Raw genomic sequence first — 22,606 nt, forward strand, 5'->3', positions numbered from 1 at the left:
TCAGGAGCAGGACTCATAACCAAAATTTTGCTGGTTCGATTCCCCGCTAGGGCACTGCTGCTGTACCCTTGGACAAGGTACTTAACCCTCAATTGCCTCAGCAAATATCCAGCTATATAAATGGATAACGTAAAAAAAAAAAAAAAAAACCCTGTAAGTGATCCAAGTCACATGTAATGTAATATAGACGTCATCTGCGGGGTAGTTAATGCATAATACTACTATCATTATTACTACTACCACTACCAGTGCTACCATATTAAAATATCATACTAATAATAATATTAAGTTCAAGTTGTGGCATTGCAGCACGTAGCTGGCAGCAGGCAGCGGGCAGCAGACAGCTTTGTCTTCAGCTGTAAGCTGTTTGGCTCTTTTGCACTCTCAGACAGAAAGGAAGCCAGCTTGGATTCAGCATACCCCTTGATGAGCAAAGCCTCTTGTCATCAGGTGGGCCGGAGCACTAGATGTTTGCGTCGGACTACACAGAAGCACGAGTGGGACGTTAATTGTTTCCTCCTCAGGGCCCAGGGAGGAAGGCGCCCTTGATTTGATTGAAGTTGCCCTCTTGAAAAGATGCCGCGCTCTGATCCATAGCTGCGCTTCATCACGAAGGAGCTGCTGTTAGACGCAGGAAAAGAGCATGCGTTGATTGCTGGTTAACCGGCACTCCGAGAATAATTGTTTTGGCTGGATTTTTTTTTCTTCTTCTAAACGGGCCGTGTGTTGCACATGAAAATGATAGTGTTAGAAAACATTTATACAAAAACGCAGGGTAAAGTTTAATGGCCTAGTGGCTTTTTTTTGTATGATCTGCTCGTAATTATAAATGATTTGGAAGTGTTTTGAAATATTTAACTTCGCCTAAAATTGCTGAGAGGAGAGCTCTTTGATCGTTTCGCTGTTGCAGATAATATTTGATGAGGACTCTTTGAAGAGGGGCATCTGCTGTCAATCACGGAGACAGATTTTATGTATAGAATATAATGAGAATTTGTAGGCCAGATGGTGGTGGGTATTTGGTTAAAAGTGAAAATCAGGATGGTACAGGAACCTTATTTATAACTGTGGTTGGAGTCCTTACATTCTTATGGCTCTTATTCCTTCTTTCCAACATGAAGTCCTGCATCTGAGTTATTTATTCACAGGCATTTTTGTGAACAGTTGTAATTCTTATTGTGATTATTACAAATGGCACTCAGGAATTTTATATACCATCAGTATGGTTGCATTCTTTCAACAGATCCAAAATGTTTTGAAGGAGTGGTTATGTCTTTTTAAGTACTTTTTTTTGTTTTGTACTTGACAAGCTTAATATAAGTGTTTTCAATGGGTGGGATGGCTTCTTTCTAAGATTGACTGGTGGAAGTAGAGACCTGGGAAGATTTTCTGAACAGAGGTATCTTCTGGAGCTGTAACTCAACGTTATCATAATTTCTCATAGAAATATTAGTAAACAGTAGCCATATAGCCAAGGACATAGCAGCGCTGGTGCAGGTGATTGCAGTGGTGAGTGTAATGTAGAAGTGTTGAAAGTTGCAGAGGAGATGTTGGCATGTTTTGTCAGACGAATGTTAATTTGAAACATTAATAAATGTAAGTCAAAATGAATGTGACCTTTGGAAGTGAAACTGAGGTACCTGCTGCCTGCCTCTTTGGGTGCGGTGTTGTGCGCGTAGCATGTGGGTTTATGAACTGTAAAAACTGGAACCTATGTAAGTTGCTTTGGATAATAGTGTCTGCTAAATGACAGAAATGTAATGTTTGTAATGTAATGTACAATGTTGCTTTCGGAACGAGAACTTAGCCCCTTGCCCTTTTGCTTTGTCCCCACATGTAGTGGAGGGGGATGATTGAATGATGGTTCCGTTTCTCTCGGCTGACAGTTTTCCTGGTTTGTCTCGTTAGGTCCTCTTATTGGCCATTTCTGCTTGGTCATCCTTTGTCCAGACACTGTCATGACATCAAGCATGCCCAAAAAGGGAGCTGCCCCTCCCCTAAAAGGCATGAGTGTGTCACAATGATTATGACTGGTCCAATTGAGATGATTAATTGTAGCAATACACTTCAGAAAGTTCCATTGCTTCCCTAATTCGATTGTGTACCTTGAGCAGTGGAAAGCTTCATAAACAATTGCTCAATGATGGCCAGACCCTTTGTTGCGAAGCAGGAAGACCATTAGCGGATAAGGGTGGCCATTAGTGGTTATTACTGATGCAGGGGGGATGAATTTAGCCGGAATTTATCCCTGGTGTTACCTTGACAACGCTTCTTGGTATTGAGGGTTTAGCTGAAAGGAAAGGTTTGGACCTCGGCACGTGCGTCGGTGTGCCTGCTCTCATCCCTTCACCAAATCGGCATGAAGCAGATAGAGACAACAGGATCAGCGCGAGGGTTTCAGGTTTCTCTCGCGTCTGGATCGGCAGGATTAGCTTTATCAGTCCGCGTGCACCTTTTAGGCCCAGATCAGCCTAATCGGTGTCTCTGAAACTCCTGCCTAAGGGTTTGTGTTCGCCGTTGAACCCATTTCTGCTTTCTGTCAGTGGTCTGCAGTTGTCTGATTTGTGTCACTCAGCCAGACGAGGGCTTCACATCACCTCAGATGCAGTCTGTTCCGGTCATCGCCTGAGATTCAGCTCAGTGCATCAGCACGCAAATCACCTCCTGAGATGCAGCTCAGATTATTAACTCCTAGACTTTACATTAAGTGACCTCTGTCTGTGCCAGTCTGTTATCCTGAATTACAATCACTTAACCTCTTGCAGATCCCCAAAAATTTTTGACAAGATACGGGCCGCTTGAGGTAAAATTTAAGATGCTTAAAGACCATATTAATGTCTGCAAATGCTTCAAACCAACCAATTAACTGAACAGCTGTGACAAACAAACAGCATGAAAACATCTCATTGAATGTAATTTTACTGTATCCACACACACACACACACACACACATATGCATACGTACATACACACACACACACACACACACACACACACACACACACACACACACACACACTGTTTAATTTGTGATGGCTAACCTCTGTCTCCCTCCAGCTCCCTCAGTCCAGATGCCAATCCAGACAGCGCCTTCCAGAGGGAGGGCTTCGGCCGGCAGAGCATGTCGGAGAAACGGACCAAGCAGTTTGGAGACGCCGGTCAGCTGGACTTCATCAAGACGCGCAAGTCCAAGAGCATGGATCTAGGTACTGGCATAGATGGCAGCTGTTCACCTGTTGACCTGTTTCTAGTGTGGCCTGGTTTTAGTCACAGCCAACGATGCGAACACAACGAACAATACACATACACATACAGCACATACTCAGCCAGACACTCCACACTCTACATACTCTACCAGATACTCCATACTTCAGATAATTCATCAGAAACTCTATACTCCACATACTCCACCAGATACTCTATAACTCATGTACCCCGTACTCTACAAACTCAACCAGACACCCCATATTCCACATACTCTACCAGATACTCTGTACTCCAGATACTCCACCAGATGCAGGATAGTCTGTATACCACATATACCCCACTAGATTCTCCTTGCTCCACACACTTCACCAGATACTCAACACTCCACATACTCCACCAGATGCTCCTTACTACCATGTACTTCATCAGAGACTCCATACCCCATGTACTCCACCAGCTACTCCACACACTACATTCTCCAGTCAACTGCTAATGGCAAAAGGCACCACAGGGGTTGCTTTCTGAAAATAATAACAGCTCACATGTGAGAGCACTGCTGGGGTGAGTGATTAATCATTGCGGTTGACATGTCCCCATGGTCTAGCCATAATTAAAGCCCATCAGCTTTTCTGATTACTACTGTAAGTGGCTCTCCTCAATGCACGTGAGTGCGGAAGCGCACAATAATTCTGTGATTTCACATGATCTGAATATGAATTTTAGTAATAGCATTCATAGATGGAGATTCAGAAGAGTGTACTTGTTCTGCTACAAGGGTCACAGAAAGGAATGTAGCCAGTTTAGCATGGAGAGAGAGAGAGACAGAGCAACCAACCTTCAAAGACTGTCCACAGTGTTTGTACAGCAGGAAAGGGAAAATGGCAAACAAAAATACTACTTTGTTCGTAATAATGTTATATTGTTATTGTTGTTTCCTGTTGCTGCAGTTGTTTTTCTTATTAATCTTATATTGCTTTGAGAATACCCTTATTCCAATAAAACATCCTTTGAATGACTGAAAAAAGAAAAAAAGGAGGAGGAGTGGAGTGAAATGTCTGGGAAGTCTTGTAGAAATGAGAATAAGGTATATGTGGTTTGTAGTGGAAAGTGATATAACTTCAGTGAAAGTGCCCCTATTTGTATGCCATGTCATAGTTTATGGTCTGCTGTCAACCATTTGCCTGTATTGCCTGTAGCTGCAGCTATTTTGACCTGAATCAAATACGCCCAACCAAACTGATGGCTTCAGAATGAGATACAAGTATATCTGACAATACCTTTTCATCAGAGTCCAGGTTACATGAAATCACAAACTGATTTTGAGGGTTTCTTTTTGGTTTGTTTCAAGTACCTTTCACTGGATGCAATTTTTCTTCATGTACGTACCACTTACTACATCACAAATATTTCCAGCGGAGCCACTTTGCTTCTTATATGTGAGGTATTTTTCTCAGTCTCGCCTGGCACTCTGAATGGAATCTGATCAGTAGCGACAATTTGCGAATTTGAATCCCATCTCTCTAAAATTATGCTAAACTGTTCGCACGGTTTAAGGTCGGATTCCATTTAGATGCAGACAAGATTGAACGAGCAGAAAAGAAAACTTCGCCAGTATCCAGCACGTCAGCTTTGGAGTAATATTTTCACGTAATAACAAATCTGCCTCTGGCCTGAATGATAACTCAGCATGGCATTTAATACCCCTCCATTTCTGATTGTTATGCCAAATGACTTCAGTTGCCTGCCTGTTTGTTTCTCTTTTTTTCCCCCAGGCTGTTTTGCATGTTGTCTGATTGCCATGAAACTGTCTAATAACATTACGAGTCCAGCCTCTCTGGGTCAGGGCATGTGGAATGTGGCCACTAACCAATCATAATTGTTTATGCCTCTTAACAGTAGCTGACGAGATTAACCTCACTCCTCGCTCCGAGAAGACGGCAGGTAAGGAAAAATGGCAGCCAATGGCAGCTGTGTGCTTTCAGGAACCTGTGCCTCAAACCCCCCCCCCCCCACCCGCACCCCCGAGCAGGGCGATATGTCATTGGCTAATGCACAGGAAGTCATTAGTGTTCTCATTTTTTATCATTCTTTTGTCTGAGGTTGTCGGTAATGCAGTTTGCACTTAAGACCCTTTTTCCGGCTCGCTGTGAATTCCGACCCTCGCCACATCACTGCCACGCCTCTGCTGCCTTGTGCTCAGCTCCCTGCTCTTTGTCTGCGTGTTTTGCCATCCCCGATCTGAGGAGCCCGCACTTACAGGATGAATATGTAGAAAGCAGTCGGAGGGTAATTGCTGCGAGATCAAAGCGGTTGTTTTCGGCAGAGCCGCGCGGTGATTAATAGAGGGGTTGGCAGGGGTCTTTGGACACCGCGTCGATACTCCATGTTTTTTTGCGCATCTGATGGAAGAAAACATCAGTTATGCCGCGGGCAATAGGATTCTATCAGGGGAAAAAAAAAAAAAACATAGAGTGCCTGTTTCCATATTTGCCTGACTGCAGTTGATTCATCAGTGTCAGTGTATCCATCCTCCCTGCCACCGCTGGTTCTGGGAAGCCATTTGAGAGCTCTTTGAAACAGGCGCTATTGCAGAGCGTGTTAGTGAAAGCAGAAAGGAGGAAAGACAAAAGTGCTGTCAACCTGCAGGTGCTGTTTCAGCCTGTAAAAAAAAGATGGTTCTGTAGACTTGACCCCCCTGACCTTTGCTGTCTTACTGCAGGGAAGCCACCGGCGGCCATTTTGACAAGATAACTTTTGCGGATGAAACGCGAGCGTTCCGCTCCCGTTCCCGGCATCCGTCTCCTCCCTGCCTCCCTGCTCCCTCGTCGGAGCTGTTTCATTTACAGTTGAAGTGGCATTTAAACTGCGTTTAAAAAAAAAAAAAGCTGCATTCATGAGCCGACAGCTGATGAGAACCAGATGAGAGGAGGTGAGGTGGGCGGGGTCAGAGAGAACAGGAAGTGGCCGGATCACGGGCGGATCCTGAGAGAGTTCTCTCACGGCCGGACCCGCGAAGGCTTAAATCGCCTCTCCCTCGAGGCACCTCCACTCAGAACCGAAGGCCCCAGATTCCAGGGCCAAAGAAAACAGAACGGGGTATCAGAAATCCCCTAGAAGTGAAGTGGAACATCTGAAAAGGCCCCACGTCCTGCTCCCATCTGGAGACAGAGAGGAAATGAATAATTAAGATTGACCTAATGTATTAATGTGATACTAAAGGACACTGAAGCCTGTTCTCTGAAAAGCGGTCAGGGAGTTTACTGTGCAGTTAGTATTGAAGAATGATACAAATTTAGATTATGGGAAAAGATCAAATTTAAACACACAGACAACATTACTATGGGTGCAAGAAAGGGATGAAAAGATAAAACAATGAACCAGTCTCCCACACGGATTCTTCCATTAATCACAGCATTATTGCATTTTACGAAACAGAAGCTGATTTTTACAGATTGGCACACTTTTATGGCCATTGTCTAGCAATTTTTTTTTTCATTTAAGTTCCCACATTGCTTTACACTCTCCCCACACTATATAAAGACATGGGAGATTTTAACATTTGGATGTTAGTATGGTTGTATCTTATACTGATTTATCCCTAGGCAGGTGAGTGTCAGGTTGTTGACAGTAACTGACACAGTATAACTTACTGGTGACACCTGGGTCAAACATTAATAGAACCTCAAAACATAAAAATTAAGCAAAAAACATTGAAACGGTCCTGTCCGCTGAGACAACAGAGCTGTAACTTGTCAAGACAGGGCCTGCTTCTTTGCACCAGGAGATGATATTGGGATCCTGCACGGTTCAAACTGTATACCGTGACCAAATATCTCAGCCTGCTGAGCGGGCACTGTGAATTAAGAGGAGATGTGTCGTTTGCCGGTGGTTTACGTCCCCTGGCCGCTTTCAGAGCGGCAACAGCTCCTTCGCTTTGTGAGGAGCTGTAAACGCCGTCTTTAGGGTATTTTCTAAGCAAGCCAAATCGCACTTGCAAGCATTACTGATTGCATTAGCCGGAGGCATGCTATCGTTGCGCGCATCATTCGGATGTGTGGAAATTTCACGGCGCACATGTGGAATTATGGGTACGAGTAAACTTGCGAAATTGCGGCAGGAGATTTTTGTGAATGAAGCTGTGGCAATGGTCATTTCACTGTGCCATTTTTATAGTTCCGTGATTCCAGCTGCACAGTTTGTTTTTGAAACATTAAAAGCAGCTGATTAGTCCTCAGCTGCAGTATATTTGGGGAAACGGTGAAGCACCGAAACTCCACTGGAAAAGGATGGAATTTACTACTGAAAATGGTGGTGAGCTGTGTTGTAAAACAAGAGTTGTAAAATGATAATAGTGTTACTAAAAATGTTTTTTTAGTAAGTGATGATAAAATGTTGATGTCAGTTCAGAAATCTCATATTAACATCAAAATGACACCAGTTAGCACTAACTATATAAGTACATATTAACCTTTGAGGTTACATTTTACTACCCTTAGGAATATTTAAAACACCTGTTCACATTTTTGGATTCAGTACTGCAGTTCCCCTAATTTTAAAAGGGACAGGGCTGGGTAACTATAAAAAAGTAGTTGCTAATAGTGCCCAATCTTGAGTCATGCTGCTTTGTTCCACTGTTTTGTGTGTTTTAATGTTCCTTTCAGAAAAATGCAGCATAATAGAGTGTCATACGGCACAGTAGTTCCTCTCAGCAAATCTGCCACAAATAGTGGAAGGCTTTAACAAGCAACTGAAAATATGATTCAGTACTCCCTTTGAAGTCTCCAAACCCCCAGAGTTTGGCATTGGTCATATTTAAATGGCTTGTACAAAAACAGGGGATTTTCACAGGATAGGGATCAATGCAGTAGCCTTGCATACAAACCCAGGGACTCTGTTCAATAGCATTAGCTGCACGATTCTGGTATGGAAACACTTTAGAGCAAGTGCTTTTGTCACAAATGAATTGTTACAGACTTTGGATTGGGTGGTATGCAGTAGGAAACCCCATACAGTGCAGGTTTGTTAGGTGAAAAGATCAGGATGGGATTAAGAGTGCAGCTGGTAATGGCATCGTCAGAAGTGGCTGCTTCCTGTAAAACAATAAATGCATTTTACTGGCCCTGTATTAGAGTAACACAGTGAAGTTTTTTGACATTGGTTAAACTAAGGGTTTGGCCCTAATCATTTCAGAACGGATCTGTCTCTGAAGTGCTATTCAGCAAGAGAGGGTTAATAGATTCCGAGCTGTTTTCTTTTGGATGGCAGTTTATTTTCACAGTCTAATCCGCGTTTAGTTTAGCGTATTCAACCCGAAGATCCGCTCCGAGCTTGGCTGCAACGGAGCACGGTCCATTAAGCCACCCGAAAACAAAAGTGGGGTGTCATTGATGACAGACCAGCTCTGTGGGGGGGTTGGGGGGGGCACATTGCCAAGTCCTCTTCAAAAGCCCCGGGAGGTCCTTGGCATGGACCTTATTGACACAGAGTGCAGCCACATGTGTAATGACAGTACAGTGTGTAGGGTGGGCGGCAACCCAAGAAGACAATGCAGGTTTTTGTGCCCGTCCCAGGTGTGATTCTGCTCATTTGCTGGGGGTGTGCTGTTCTAATGAGAGCCGCTACGGCAATTTGCATTGCAACAGATCAAAAGTCTCGCCTGCTCGGGTGCCGTTCGAGTGCTGCTGACCCTGGATCATCTTTTCTGAATCCAGCTTTTTCTGGTGCTGCCCACGCTCTCCTATTTCTGCAAAGTCAGTTTGTAAACAGATGAAGCGAGATTGCTGGATCCGTGCACCTGCTTGTTGGCTTGTGATGGAGGCAAAACATTTTTTTTATACTATAACACTATTTTTTTTGCTTTCATTGCAGTATTTACAGTTTTGGAGAGACCACAACAAATAAATGATGATAATTAGTTGATATCATAGTGATGCCGCTTTAACAATAATTAACGGATTCAGGAGTTCACAGAAGGGGCGCTTAGGACTTGGAAAATGTAGCTGAATCTCTAAAGAGATTATACTGAAAAAAGAATATGTTACATGAGAATTACTTTCCTGGTTGATACTGTTGTGCTTGGTATTGTGTCTAGGCTTGACCAGCATGCTCTTTGCCTGAAAAACTCCCCCTCAGGCACAGCTTACTTGCAGCTACACAGAGTCAGTGGACCCACAGCTCTGGGCGGGAGCACAGTGCTTCCATACCTCCAAGTCTCTATGCAGTCAGTTTATAAAATCATTCATACACAACGTGGCAGACGCAGTGGGCTGCACAAGCCAAGCCCTGATCTCATTTCAGTCAGCAATGTTGAGCGAACCTCAGCATCGGGAAAGGGAATGAAAGGGAATTTGCACGCAGCCATCCCAAAACAGCCTGTTAATAAGTATCTAGTACCCATTTCATGTCATGTTTTTTATGTGACAAGCAGTGTCAGTCACATGCATGATTGGCCCATTTATGGTCATACAAAAAAAAAAAGGTCATCCAAAAAATGTCCCCGGTGTACACAAACTTGTGTAAATCTGAGGTAAATTTATTTTTTTTTATATCGTTTCACCTTATTAACAGGGGGTACATGATGAGAATGTCCACGACTGGTAATCATTCTGTGAACCCGTTATATTTGCAAGTGCAGAGAGGCTGGACCACAGCAGAAAGAGCTGGATCTCCGCTCGGCCAAATGGGAAGGAGCAGAGAATCTGACTGGCTCGAGGCAGTGTGCATGGAGAGGGCACTTACCGAGAGGCAAACACACGTCTCCAAAACAAAGTGAAATATCAATAACGTCTCGCTTCGCTTGCATACTCAAAACAAAGGACTTGCCGAGATCGGGGAACTAATTTCGGCCGTCTGGGAGGAGTCCGTGGAAGCCATTAAAGAGATGGATGCTCTGTTTGCTGCTATCTGCAGACATCCTGCCTGCCTAGAGGAGGGCTTTCAATATCCTCAGTAGCAGGCCTTGGTAGTTTTAGTGTCAGTGGTATCTGATGGCTGAAGTATATCTAACATCCTTTGAAGACAGCAAGTCAACAACAAAACGCACGACTGCAGCACTGTGCTTATTTCCCCTGAGCGTTTTTTTTTTCTGAATCCTGTTCTCCGTTACCCCCCCTTTGAATCAAGATAAATGAATCTGACAGGCTTTTATTATTATTTGACAGGGAAGCTTGTTAAATGTGCATTTGTAAAGATCCATTCGGCTTGGGCTTTTCTGTGAATTCGGGTGCGGGTTTCAGCAACATCGGTGAAATATTCACCTCACTGTCATTCTGCATGCGGCTCTCATCGCCGCCCTCGGTTCTGTGAGCTGCGATGTGTACCTTATTAAGCCAGTCCAGTTCATTTACCCAAAGGCAGTTTCTTTTTTAAGTAGATTCTAGTAACTAATGGTGTGAAATATGTACATTGACTGTTCCGGAGGCCCTGGAGCTGTGCTCGGAATGTCTTGCGTCCTCCACTGTTTGGCAGGGGAAGAATCGGCTCATTGGGTCTCAGCTGGCCAACCAGCAGTTTTTAGGAAAACTGCGCCGCAAAGATCAGCAGGCACAAGGCGCATGGTCGCCTAACTCTCTAATTATGTTTTATCCGAAATCTCTCTTACACAAGCTTCCAAGAGGATTTATGCTCTCTTTTCATGCCATCCCTCTGAAGCAGGGGCTTAAGCGCTTTTTAAGACCGCTGACGTGCAGCTTAAGTCATCCTCTAAAATAGGCGAGTGGCTTTGAGCGCGCCATGTGGAGGGTTTGAATGAGTGACTCCGATGAGGCGGCCGAAAATGAATGGGTTTCGCTCTGCGTGTATTTGTTTATCTTCCCTCTCGTGCTCCGCGACCCGTTCCCCCTCTCACCCGCGGCCACCCAAGGAAAATAATTTTCCAACTATTGATGCAATCCGTCATTGGTTTTACAGTACTCAGAGGAAGACGGAGCAGAGCCGGGGTTTTCCCTCCACAAACATTGTGCCAATATTTCTCTCTCTCTCTCCTTCTCTCTCTCTCTCCTCCGTCTCTCCCTCTCCCCCTCCTTCCTTTTCCATCTCTTCCTCCCACATCTTCCTGCCCTGTTCCTCTCCCTCACTACCTCACTACCTCACTGTCTCTATGAATCACTGGCCTTCTCCAAAGGAAAGTACAGGGATGCCACTGCTTCACTTAACAGAGTTTAATGACCCCAAAGTGTGACTGTAGTCGCAGTGAAACCAGCAAGTATTAAATATTAAGTAAATTTAGTTTTTAAATAATATTAAATGTGATTATTTATCATTACTTAATATACGTATATATGTAGTCATTTTTTTAAACTATGTTTTTACGTTGTTATTACTTCTTGTAATTCCATGATTCATTCCATGATACACTCAGGGCAGGAGTCAGGTATTAATGCATCCCAAATACAATGAAGTTGGTATATGAAGCATGACACATTGTGTGAAGAGTTCACAGTGTGTAAATTCATTCTGTTGAGAAGCTAGTTAATTTCAGTGACAACTAGAGTGTAGCACTTCACTCTAAGGGAGGTGTAACGTGACCGTGTTTCTCTCTCCTCAAAGGGTCTCCGACCCGAGACGTCGGCCCTGCCCTGGGCCTCAAGAAGTCCAGCTCTCTGGAGAGCCTGCAGACCGCCGTCGCCGAGGTGACGCTGAACGGCGACGTTCCCCTCCACCGGCCACGCCCGCGGATCATAAGGGGGCGGGTCTGCAACGAGAGCTTCCGGGCCGCCATCGACAAGTCCTACGACAAGCCGGCGGCGGAGGAGGACGAGGAGGGCATGGAGACGCGTAAGCACTGTGGCGTAAGGGGGCGGAGCATTGGGGGAGCTCCCACAGCATGTTATAGCTTCGCTTTTGCCAGCTCCAACCAATCACAATCTTTCTTTCACATTGGCCACAAGACAGAAAACAACAGACCCCACCCATTACACTTTGGTATAAAAACCAGTTACACACCGAATACAGTGAATTGAATAAAAATTCCACAAAAATGCAATAATGCTCTACAGTAATGTACAAGTTAACAAACTACTGAAATGTTATATCTGGGTAGGAAAGCCAAGATGCAGTCTCAAGAGATGGGTCATGACCTCTGTGTTGCTTCAGCAGTTGCCGCAAATAAAGTGTTTGCGGTTTGCATGAGCCAAAGTACACATTGCCACACAGCAATAACTCCTTAGGAGGGTTGCAGAGACCATTTCCTGTGTTCTCTGAGAGAAACTATAAAGGCCCATAGAAACTGAATTACTGTACATTACATTATTGTCGTTCAGACGCTCTTACCCAGAGACACTTACGTAGATTACAATTTTTTGCATGTTATTCAGTTAGACAGCTGAATATTTACTGAGGCAATTCTCTGTTAAGTACCCTTGCCCAAGTATACAGCAGCAGTGCCCCTGCGGGGAGTCAAACCGGCAAACTTGAGGTTACAACCCCTGCTTTTTACCAACATACTACACTGCCAGTATTGGAATACTATCCAATGATCGCTGAGCTCTCAGTGCCAAAGAGCTGCCTTCTCATTTAATGTCACAGGATGCCCCGTGCCAGAGCAAATAATAAAGGCCACCCCCCTTCAGCCATACTAGTGTTACTGTCCCAAGCAAAAGGAGAAAAAAACCCTGTGTAATTGAATAGGTTTAAGCTACGGTATCATACATAGCCGTGCAGTGAGATTTCTTTCTGGTAATTTCCTCTAAGATGGCCACAGAAAAGGGGGTCGCTGATAACTTCCTGAAAGCGAGCTCTGTGGCTGCACCCGAAACAAATGCTCTGCCTTCTCCACGAGAAGACAAACTTCCTCCGCAGCACTCAAAATTTAGTGCAGACGTTCTGATAAGCGCCTTTCCCGTTGTCATCTAAGACTCCCGTAGTCCATTATTAAGTTTTAACCACATTCAGTCCAGACCTACCTCTCCCTGCACCACCGATGATGTGTCAGAACAGCGCTCTTTTATGAATTACGAGGCTGCAATTAACAGCCCTGATTTTTAATTCAGAGCTCATTTATATGAGTGATCTTGATGAATTAATTTACGTTTACTTCTAGCAATCCGCTTTTATTAGTTTGATTGAGGCAGCTATAAAGTTTTTCCCTAGGGTTGGGGGGAGGGGGCGTTGGTGATGTATTTTTTCCTAGTGTTTCTGGAAGGCTGCTCAAGGTAGCGTAACATAATAGGAGAAATCATTTGCAGTGTATTACAAGAGTGAACACAGCTGAAATACTGCATTGATCTCACAAGCCTATATTTCTGGAAGAAACGATAAACCAATTCAAATCATGTATAGGTTGAGGTCCGTAGGGCCTCTGAATCCATGTGGTTCATTCTTTTGGAATTCCGATTAGGCTGCCATGAGACCAGGGTCTGGTCTTCAAAGCAAACACCCTGGGTACATGATATATAATTAAAACAAGGCTGTCCGTGTTACAGCTCTGGTTTTGAACGACTTTATGCGAGCTGTTCAGAGTCTGAGTCACTGAGAATGCTCAATTCTAAACGGGTTAAAAAACAAAGCCAAAGCTAAAACAGATTGTAAGGCCAATTGGATGTCTTCTGTAGACAGCAAATCATGATTTTAACAGTTTTGGGCAAGTAAAGCCTCTGATCTCACCTTCTCTCTCTCATGATCTCCCCAGTGGAGGAGGACACGGAGGAGAGCTCGCGCTCCGGCCGAGATTCAGTGTCCACTGTCGCTGACCTCACCCCTCTACCCGCCGGGCTCGGCGCTGCGGACAGACAGCTCAACGGCGGCCGTGTGAAGGAGGAGAAGAAGAAGGAGAAAGGCGGGAAGGAGAAGAAGAAGCAGGACAGGGACAAAGACAAAGACAAAGAGAAGGACAAGAACAAAGCCAAGAAAGGAGTGCTGCGGGGCCTGGGAGACATGTTCAGGTAAAAGAGCATTTTCGGAAGACGCCGCGCTAACGCTCCACATCACTGCAAGTGAAGCACACCACATCCGTTCATCCAGAATATGACTTCTGCTGCAGAATAATCAACACTTTCCAGCTCGCATTAATACTAATGGGGAAGCCCTCACCTTGAACCCCGGCGATGTTGTTGCGCGGCGAAAAGCCGGAGACTACAGTCTCTCAGAGCCCACGAGATACCGGATGTTTTATTCATATCCCTCAGACAGCGTCCCGCTGAAATACATTAACACATAAATCAAATGATATGTGCACATGCCTTTGTGCTTAACGCCTTTAAGGAATACTCTCCGCTTTGCTTCTTTGATTGTGGAGAGCCACATTAAAGTTTGAATAACCGCCGCTGGCCACGGGCACTGTCCAGTATGTGGCCAGATGAAGGGGGTGTTTGATTGGTCAGTTGGAGATCACGCAGCTAACAGCCACAGAGTGGTGGCTTTGGCTTGCTATCGGCTCATATTATGTATGTGCGTGTCACGGCGTGCTGCGGCGGTGAATCCCAGGCCTCACAGCGCAGCAGCTGAGTATTCTCTGTGGAGCTGCTGTTGGTTTTTGCAGCATATCCTATTGCACCCCAGGCTACGGGAGGCAGAGGAACTGCCTGCTAATGGCTCTGCTAATGCATCTTCCGCCGGGCTAATTTAACAGAAAATGCAATTAATTATTTTGATTTGGCGCTCATTTGAAATCGTGCCCGAATTAAGCCAAGCTGCCCAGCCTGTTACTATAAATTGGGGCAGCAGTGTGGAGCCAGGGTCGAGGAACCAGACCTGAAACCAGATGGTGGTAGGGTCAACACCCGGGCACAACACCACAGTTTGACCCTTGAGCAAAGTGCATGACCTGCACCGCCTCAGAGGAATATTCAGCTGTATTGAAATTAATGGTATGCAAACTGAGCTGTGAATAGTAGCTACATGTTATACCGGAAAAGTGAATCTGCTAAGCAAGTAAATTATATAAAAATGTTTTTTGTCATTCTGCTGAAGCTGTAGTAACCAATAAGGATGAGTAGGTGAGAAAGTGGAAATAATAAAGGGTTTAAGATCACATTTCATGAATAATGAAAACTGTCACATGAAGTTGGGTTTTGTTTCAACTTAAGTGAGGATACCAGGTGTGTATTTAAACATTTGTGAACAGATTTGATATATTGGGGTATTACGGAGGAGCTGAACTCATACATGAGCTGGTTGGTTGGCATTTCTTTCTTAGTGCCTCTGGCACACATGGAGGGCAGTGACTGGATCAGTGCTGATGTATCTGTTGCTTGTTTAAGTTACCTGTCTGTGTTGTATAACGTTTCATCGAACATTGCTTCAGTGCCACCCTCAGGTACCTCAGTAGTGGAAAAGGGAATGGGCTGGGTTATTACTTGGATGGTAGAGCTCTGGTGTTAAAAAAGGACAGGATCAAGCAGAAATGAATGCCCTGTTACAGTGATGGGGACTCTGTCCTGTAGGAGACATCTTTCAAAGAAGGCCTGACTCACAGTAGTCATTAAAGAGACCCCCCTCTCTCAGCAACACAACCTCCAGGTTTCTGGAGACCATGAATTATTTATCTGCCTTAGCTGGAAGAATATGGAAGAACCTGGAGCATGGCTTCCTGGTTACTGTTTTAACCCTGCGTGTGCTTTCTGTATAAAAATGCCGCTCGCTTCTAGGTTGGGGATTCTCTCCTCGTTGCTTTTTTCCTCTCCTGTGGGGGCGCGGTGAGCGCAGGCAGGTGCAGCGGCCCCTAGCTGCAGTCTCATTTGCATGCACGGCTAAAGTGTCTCCGACGAACGCTCTCTCTGGCTGTGGCGCCGGTGAGGTCTGATTGGGAGCGTGTTTGAATCCAGCCCAGAGGAGGGAGAGAGAAACCGAGCTCATTTCACAGTCCAGCTGCCGGATCAGCTCACTGTGAAATAGCCTTTGCTGCACTCATCAGATCCGCACCGAGAAAAGACCACCTGTTCGGGATCTAAGGGCCAAGACGTGCGCGCACGCTCTCACGAGTTCAATTACAACTGTTTAACCACTGGAAGACCCGCCGCCACACTTGATCGGTCTTTGAGTCTGGCTGCCTGAATGCCTGCCTGTCCCCGTGCCTTATATGTGTGTTTATGCATGTGTACATGTCTTGGGATGCTTGCATGTGGTCATGTTTATGTGTGCGTTTGCATGCGTGTTTGGGTTGTTCAGACTGGCTGACTGCCTGTCTGCACGAGTCTCTTTGTGTGCGTGTTTGCCTGTGTGCACGCATCTGCACGTCACCAGGGGAGTGACCCGTGATCCGAGGAGATCGAACAGACTCTGCCACCTAGAGGATGGGATGATCCCTCAGCGTGTCGCCACCCCTCTCTCACCCCAATGGCGGCCGCGTCTAGCCCGCTGACACTTCTGTGCACCCGGGAGACGGGGCCTGTACCTGCAGGGAGGGGCAGACAATGGCCTGGGCAGTAATGAAGCCTGCTGATGGTGCAGGCTGCAGCCAGGATGTATGAGCCGCGTTCAGTGCCGCTTCTCCGCAGACGCCCGTCGCTGCTGGTGATTCATTGTTGCCGCTTCATCATTATCTCGTGCAGACGACACATTCCGCCGTCGCGCGCACAGTTCGCGGAAGCCGTCGCGCTTTATTCAGGGATGGATAATAACGGCCGACCCGCGCACTCTGTAAAATTGCGTTGACAGGCGCAAGCCGTGATGGAATAATTGTGTGTTTAGGCCTCCTCATAAAGGACTGTATGTTCTGAAAGACGTTGTTTGTGCAAGCCGGCACAGTCTATATACAGCCCATACTAAAGAGACAGTGAGTATACAAAGCTGTAACAGAGGTTGTTTTGATAGCATCCAGCCGTACACAAGAGGAGCCCTTACTAAACCCTTCAAATACTTCTGTATAAGCTTACATACAGTACATAGGCCTAAGGGATCTCAGTGCATTGAAACATTTTTTAAAATTATAGACAGAATATATGCAGAAAGGATTAATTTAATATAAGTGTACAGCTGATTTGTCTGTCTCAACACGTTCATTATGAAAACAGGTTTGGATCTCCACATTAATAGATAATTGCCTGTAATACATAATAATTGCTCACATCTCCGAGGTGGTCGCACCGTCCAACTGTCTGCTCCCTTCAGCTCACGCCCGTGCTCTTATTGGCTCTCCTGACTAACGAGCCGCACCTCTCACTAACGAGCGGGACCACACAGCTGGTGCCGCCCGACACCCCTGCGCTAACCCCTCAGAGCCAATCTGATGTGACGCCACGGCGATCGCGCTCAAATCCACTTGTGTAATTGTGTTTGAAATGACTGGGCGACGGCTAACTGCCCTGTGCACCGGCCCCTGCCATGGGGTGCCGGGGGGGGGGGGTGGTGGACGTAGCTGCCCAAGCCTGAAGGCTCGTCTCGGTGAAATTGGACACTGACGTTTGTCAGGCTGTGGCTGTACGGTCGGCTGAACGTGAGAAGGCGCTTTTCTGGAAATGTCATGAAATGACAGCCACCCCCCATCACCTTTCCACTTCTCGTGGAAAAAATACACAGGGTGCCCCTGCATTCCACACACACACTTCATCATTGATGTTACATTAAATACTTAGGAAAGGAATATTCAATCAGCGTTTTCAAGTGCTGTAAAAACTTTCCGTATCTTTCTTTCTGGTGCTCCGCTTTCAACCTACTCGCGATCTTCGTCGGGATTGAAATTCTTTTGAACGGCAGCTTTGATCGGTTTTAATTGAAAGGCTGCTCTCATTTCACATTAGCTCGCCGGGGAGGCGCGGGACGCTAATGGAAATCACAAAGAGCGCATTCCCCGCGTCCTCTGAGAGAGGCGTGAGCCCACTTTATTTATCTAAAAGAGCTGAGTGAAGAGGAGGGGAAAAAGGAGCAGGTCTGAGGCGCGGCGGCGTAGGCATCGCCAGGGGAAAACAGCCTTTGCTCTGTGAAGCGTTTGTGTGGAGTTTGCGGAGGAGCTGCGTTTTTTTACTCTGCGATGAGCTGCAGTCTGATTTCACTGGGGAGAAACTTCTTTACCGTCATTTGCATAACATATATCGACAGGATAGTTAACCTGTTTAAAGTTCAGTATGTGTACACTGTCCCCAACAGATATTAATATTTTATGCAAGTAAAGGTTAAAGAAAAGGCAACGTGGGAAAATCCTTTGATATTTATGTACCCTAAGAAATAGTTATGGTTGGTTTGTATGAATGAAAGTGGAAGCTGCTGATTCTGACCTGTTGTGGTATTGTCAGTTGTTTGTTGCTCTTGTGATGTCAGACACATCAGATGGCTAATTGTCGTTGTCATTTGTTTTATGATGCATCAGTTACTGATTACTAGGCTATCAGGGGTTTAATTTCAAGGAATGAAGGATTTCACTGAATCAGAAATCCTCGTGGACCAACCTGCAGCATCATCCCATCTGTGATTCTGATATGGAATCAGAATGTGACGGTTGCGGATAACACGCTGTAATACATTGGAAAGTCTCAGGTGGGACACTTTGGTTGAGGAGAGGTGTTTGTTATTCTCTCTTTATCATTGCCCTCCCCCTATTGTTCAAATAAAAAACTTGCCCCTTCCACTCTTTGCAGCTCCTCTTTCCTCCTCTGTCTAATTGAAACGCTGATGTTTTTTGTGCCATAGATTTTAAACACTCAGATTTCAATAGCACATTAACTCTCATCTTTAAATAGGACCTGCACTTTGAATTAAAGATTATTTTCACTGTCTCAATGAAAATATTTCCTGATATTTTAAAGGCTCATTGAAGTCGTGCTTTTTTTGAGTCATGCATAAAACAGCTACATGTCACAAAGCAAAGCTGGAGGTACAGTGGCTGGCAGTAGCTCAAGATATTTTAAGGCAAACAAGCTTTTTGCATTTGAAACGAAAACCTTATGGATTTACTTAAAACTCTATTCTGATTGGTCTAGACACATTAAGACAACTGAGCAAGGTAGAATTGTTTTTACGAAGGTCTGAGTCGGTCAGATGGGAAGCCGCTGTTGTTTTTGTTGCTGTTTGACCGCAGAGAGAGGCAGCCACCACAGCGGACTGTGCTCAGCATGGCACTGTTTGGCATAACACCCACCGGGGTCATAATACATGACGAATACATGATCAGAAATGCATCTGTCAGATGAAGCCCCAGTAATGTTAAAGCATAACCACAGTGAATCCAGTTGGAGAAAATTTCTTACACCCAATACCATGAAATAATATTAAATAAATAACAATGAGGGAAAAATAACGTGTTCTGTCATATTGATCATGATATTTAAATTGGATGTTGAGAACTCTCTGCTCTCAAAATGTGTGCTGTAGAATTTCTGGACTTATTTGTGACCCACGAGAGACCAAGAACAGCATCGTTAGTTGCAAAGTATCAACCACAGTTGCCAGCTTGAATGGGCAGCTTGATTCTTATCCTTATATGAATGACTTCCACACTGAAAGGTATCTCAGAGTTCTTACTGTGTCAACCATGTAGTCATGATATGTCTTTGCCGCATATGCATGTCTTTTGTGTTTAGAACAGTAACAGTAACGTGGACATGCCCTTCACTGAATGGTCCAGAAGAACGGCCCTCTCCTTTTGATTGGTGCTGAACCATACAATGGCTTGGGATCAATCCAACCATGATGCTCTTTGCCCTAAACTCTGAATAACAAAATTAAACAGGTCTCACTTTCCTTTTGTGAGTGTGGAGAGAAAAAAAGCAGCACTGGCTTAATTTTACCGCTCGGGGCCCAAGGACAGAGCACGCTGTGGTTGGGGCGGAGCGCGTGGGGAGGCTGGCCTCAATTCAGAAAAAGTGGGGGCTCCGCCGCCCACGCCGCAGCGGGGTAACGGCACCTCGGTCGGGAGCTGCCACGGAGCTGTCAGGCACGCAGGGGATACTTTTTAATCTCGCTCCGACGGGGAAAATGCTGACTGATGGTGGAAGTCGCAGATAATGAGATCCGTGGGGAGGGGGATAATGAGCAGGCGGCAGCGGCGGAGAGAGCGGCAGCGGCGGAGAGAGCGTCGGCACCGGGGCCTGGGCCGGGCGCATGCCGAAAGCGTGCAGGTTCCGCCGGTCCGGGAAGGCGATGGCAGCGGCAGCAGCATCGCGGCGCAGGTGTGGAGCGAGGGTGCTCCTGTTAGCGCTAATTAATGGTTCAGAAGTGTGGACACTCGTTGCCATGGCTCTGACCATCACTGTAAGAGGTTTGAGCAACATTCTGGTTTGGCTGTCCGTGTTGTTTTGCTCGAGGAGTAGTGTGGGTTATCGCCGTCCGTACAGAGAGGGCACGTCCATCTTTCCTCATCTGACAAGGTGGTGCAGAAAAAACAGTCCTCTGTCTGAGCGGCGCCTGAGGAAAATCACAGCACTGTTTAATACATAAAATCATAAGAAAATCAGAACGGGTTGTGATGCCCTCCTTAAAATTTATGTCTGGTGTTTTTAAAAGAGTTTAAATTATGGAAAATACTCAGTAAAAAGGCCAGCTGTATGTGTGCTATTACTGGTGGTATACATTATTTGGGGGGAAGATGATGTTCTATTCATTTTTTTCTTGCCTGCAACTCACAGATTCTGTTACAGTGCAGCCTCTAGGAGGATTTTGCTGGAGAGATTTGTTTTACCTTGCCGGGTTGTGGAGCAGAAATGTTGATTTTTAAATTATTATTGCTCTCAATGTCTCCCGAAACTGATCGATAGAATTCCCACATTGCTTATGTGATCATGAGAACAGCAGACCAAATGTATTGTTTTCTTTAGAAGCCCGTTGTGGTCTGGGTAGGGTGATGTAAACAGTAATCCACTTTTATTTCCCTAGAACACAACCCTGAGAAAGGGGTCACACAGAGGTTTGCCTCACTTTGGAGCTATGAGTCTCTGACTGTAGAGTAAAGCTGCCTGAGATAGTCATTCCTAATACACACCTAGTAAGTGAGATTACTCAAAGAGTCTGACCTTGCTCATCTTCAGCTCAGTCATGTTCCAAATAATCATACATTCTCATCATAATAGTGTACTGAAGGTGAAATTCTGAAGGGCTGCTTATAGCTACAGCATCCAAACAAACATCCTGACTATTACCGTCAGCCTTATACTACTGGTATAACATGTGGTAACTCCACTTTGCCCTCTACGTGTATTTGAAAATCTGTTGCCATGGCAGAGATGATCTATTGCTCGAAACTAAACACTAATTTATTGTCACAAGTCACAAGTGTCTTGTAGACAAGAAATCTGTATCTTCTGAGAAGGAACATGAACTCCTGATCCTTAGGGCTTTTTAATTCTTAGATTTTGTCCAAAAAGAGCCAAAAAGGTTTTAGGGATTTTTGCAGGTGACCAGGAGGTCACTGAATATGATGCAGATTACATGTAGCGTACATGATTACACATACATAATGACTTCCTTCATGAGCTTGAGTACTTTGACTGCAATCATTGTTCATGTAACTCAGTTTATTATCTTTTGACTATGTCCACAAGCACAGACGTAGTGATTTTTAAAGCAATTCAATGAACAAGCAGCATTGACTTCAGTAGAAGGCTTGTAAAAACTCATGTGCATCGATTTCCCGCAAAAACCCAATGTGACTAAGGCTGCTCTGCCATGTGATGAGAAGCAAACAGCCATCATTCGGCATCAGCAGTAACCTCCCTATAGTCCGCGCAGGAATCTCACTGTTCCTCTCTGTATGCCACTCCTCTTTTACCGTCTCGTCTTCATTAACCAGTCTCTCACACTCCAGCACACAGTTCTCTGGACTAGAACAGAACAGAACAGAGCATTCCACTCGACAAAGAACGCCCTTTTGTGTGACATTTCTGCCTGATTGTCACGTTCCTAATGCCGTGGTATGGAACACTAAACAGGCAGTGAAGCGGTTGAGGCTGTTCGACGCCGGGCCTGAGGGTGGTGGGTTTGTATTCCAGGAACATCTCTGCTGGTTTACCTTTGAGCGAGTTAAATTGGCTCATTTGCTCCATCCATATAAATGGGCTTCAGGAGGTAAACATGCAAACAGGGAGAGTCACCTTGGATGAGGGTGTCTGCAAAGCATAATAATGATAAAAATAATAAGAGGATTTTTTCCTCTACCCCCTGTGAAACTTCCCCCTCTACTTTCCTGAGCACTTGATCTTGAGGGAGTTTTACTAAGTTTGCTGTTGCTTTAAAAGGGAGACAAGTAATTAATGAGAATCTTTGAAGTGAGACAGGAAGCTGTCACCTGCTTCCGTGATAGATAGCAGTGCATTTAGTATTTGTGTGAATATGGCTGTGCTTTTTTTAGATTTTTATGCTTTGCTTGAGCCATTTGTTGATTAATTAATCAGGTAATGTATCTCTCTTTGATACAAACTACTTGGTTCTCCTCGCTGCTTGTGCAACCATATTGAGACTGAGCTCATATTGCATATGATTATATTCACCACCGCATCAGTTGGCCACAGAAAGTAATTTTGTTAATGGGATATTT

The 22,606-nt window shown here is 45.1% G+C and overlaps 1 protein-coding gene across 1 annotated transcript in view; it reads left to right on the forward strand.

Annotated features, from left to right (window-relative positions):
* LOC118770919 (partitioning defective 3 homolog) overlaps positions 1-22,606 on the forward strand; it is a 262,566-nt gene that overhangs the window by 175,942 nt on the left and 64,018 nt on the right. Inside the window, exons 16-19 of the mRNA XM_036518693.1 lie at positions 3,058-3,206; positions 5,104-5,148; positions 11,755-11,982; positions 13,835-14,087. Coding sequence (XP_036374586.1) covers positions 3,058-3,206; positions 5,104-5,148; positions 11,755-11,982; positions 13,835-14,087 — 675 coding nt within the window. The remainder of the gene's footprint in view (positions 1-3,057; positions 3,207-5,103; positions 5,149-11,754; positions 11,983-13,834; positions 14,088-22,606) is intronic.

This window comes from Megalops cyprinoides, chromosome 24 (genome assembly GCF_013368585.1).
Source record: "Megalops cyprinoides isolate fMegCyp1 chromosome 24, fMegCyp1.pri, whole genome shotgun sequence".
Classification (NCBI taxonomy): Eukaryota; Metazoa; Chordata; class Actinopteri; order Elopiformes; family Megalopidae; genus Megalops; species Megalops cyprinoides.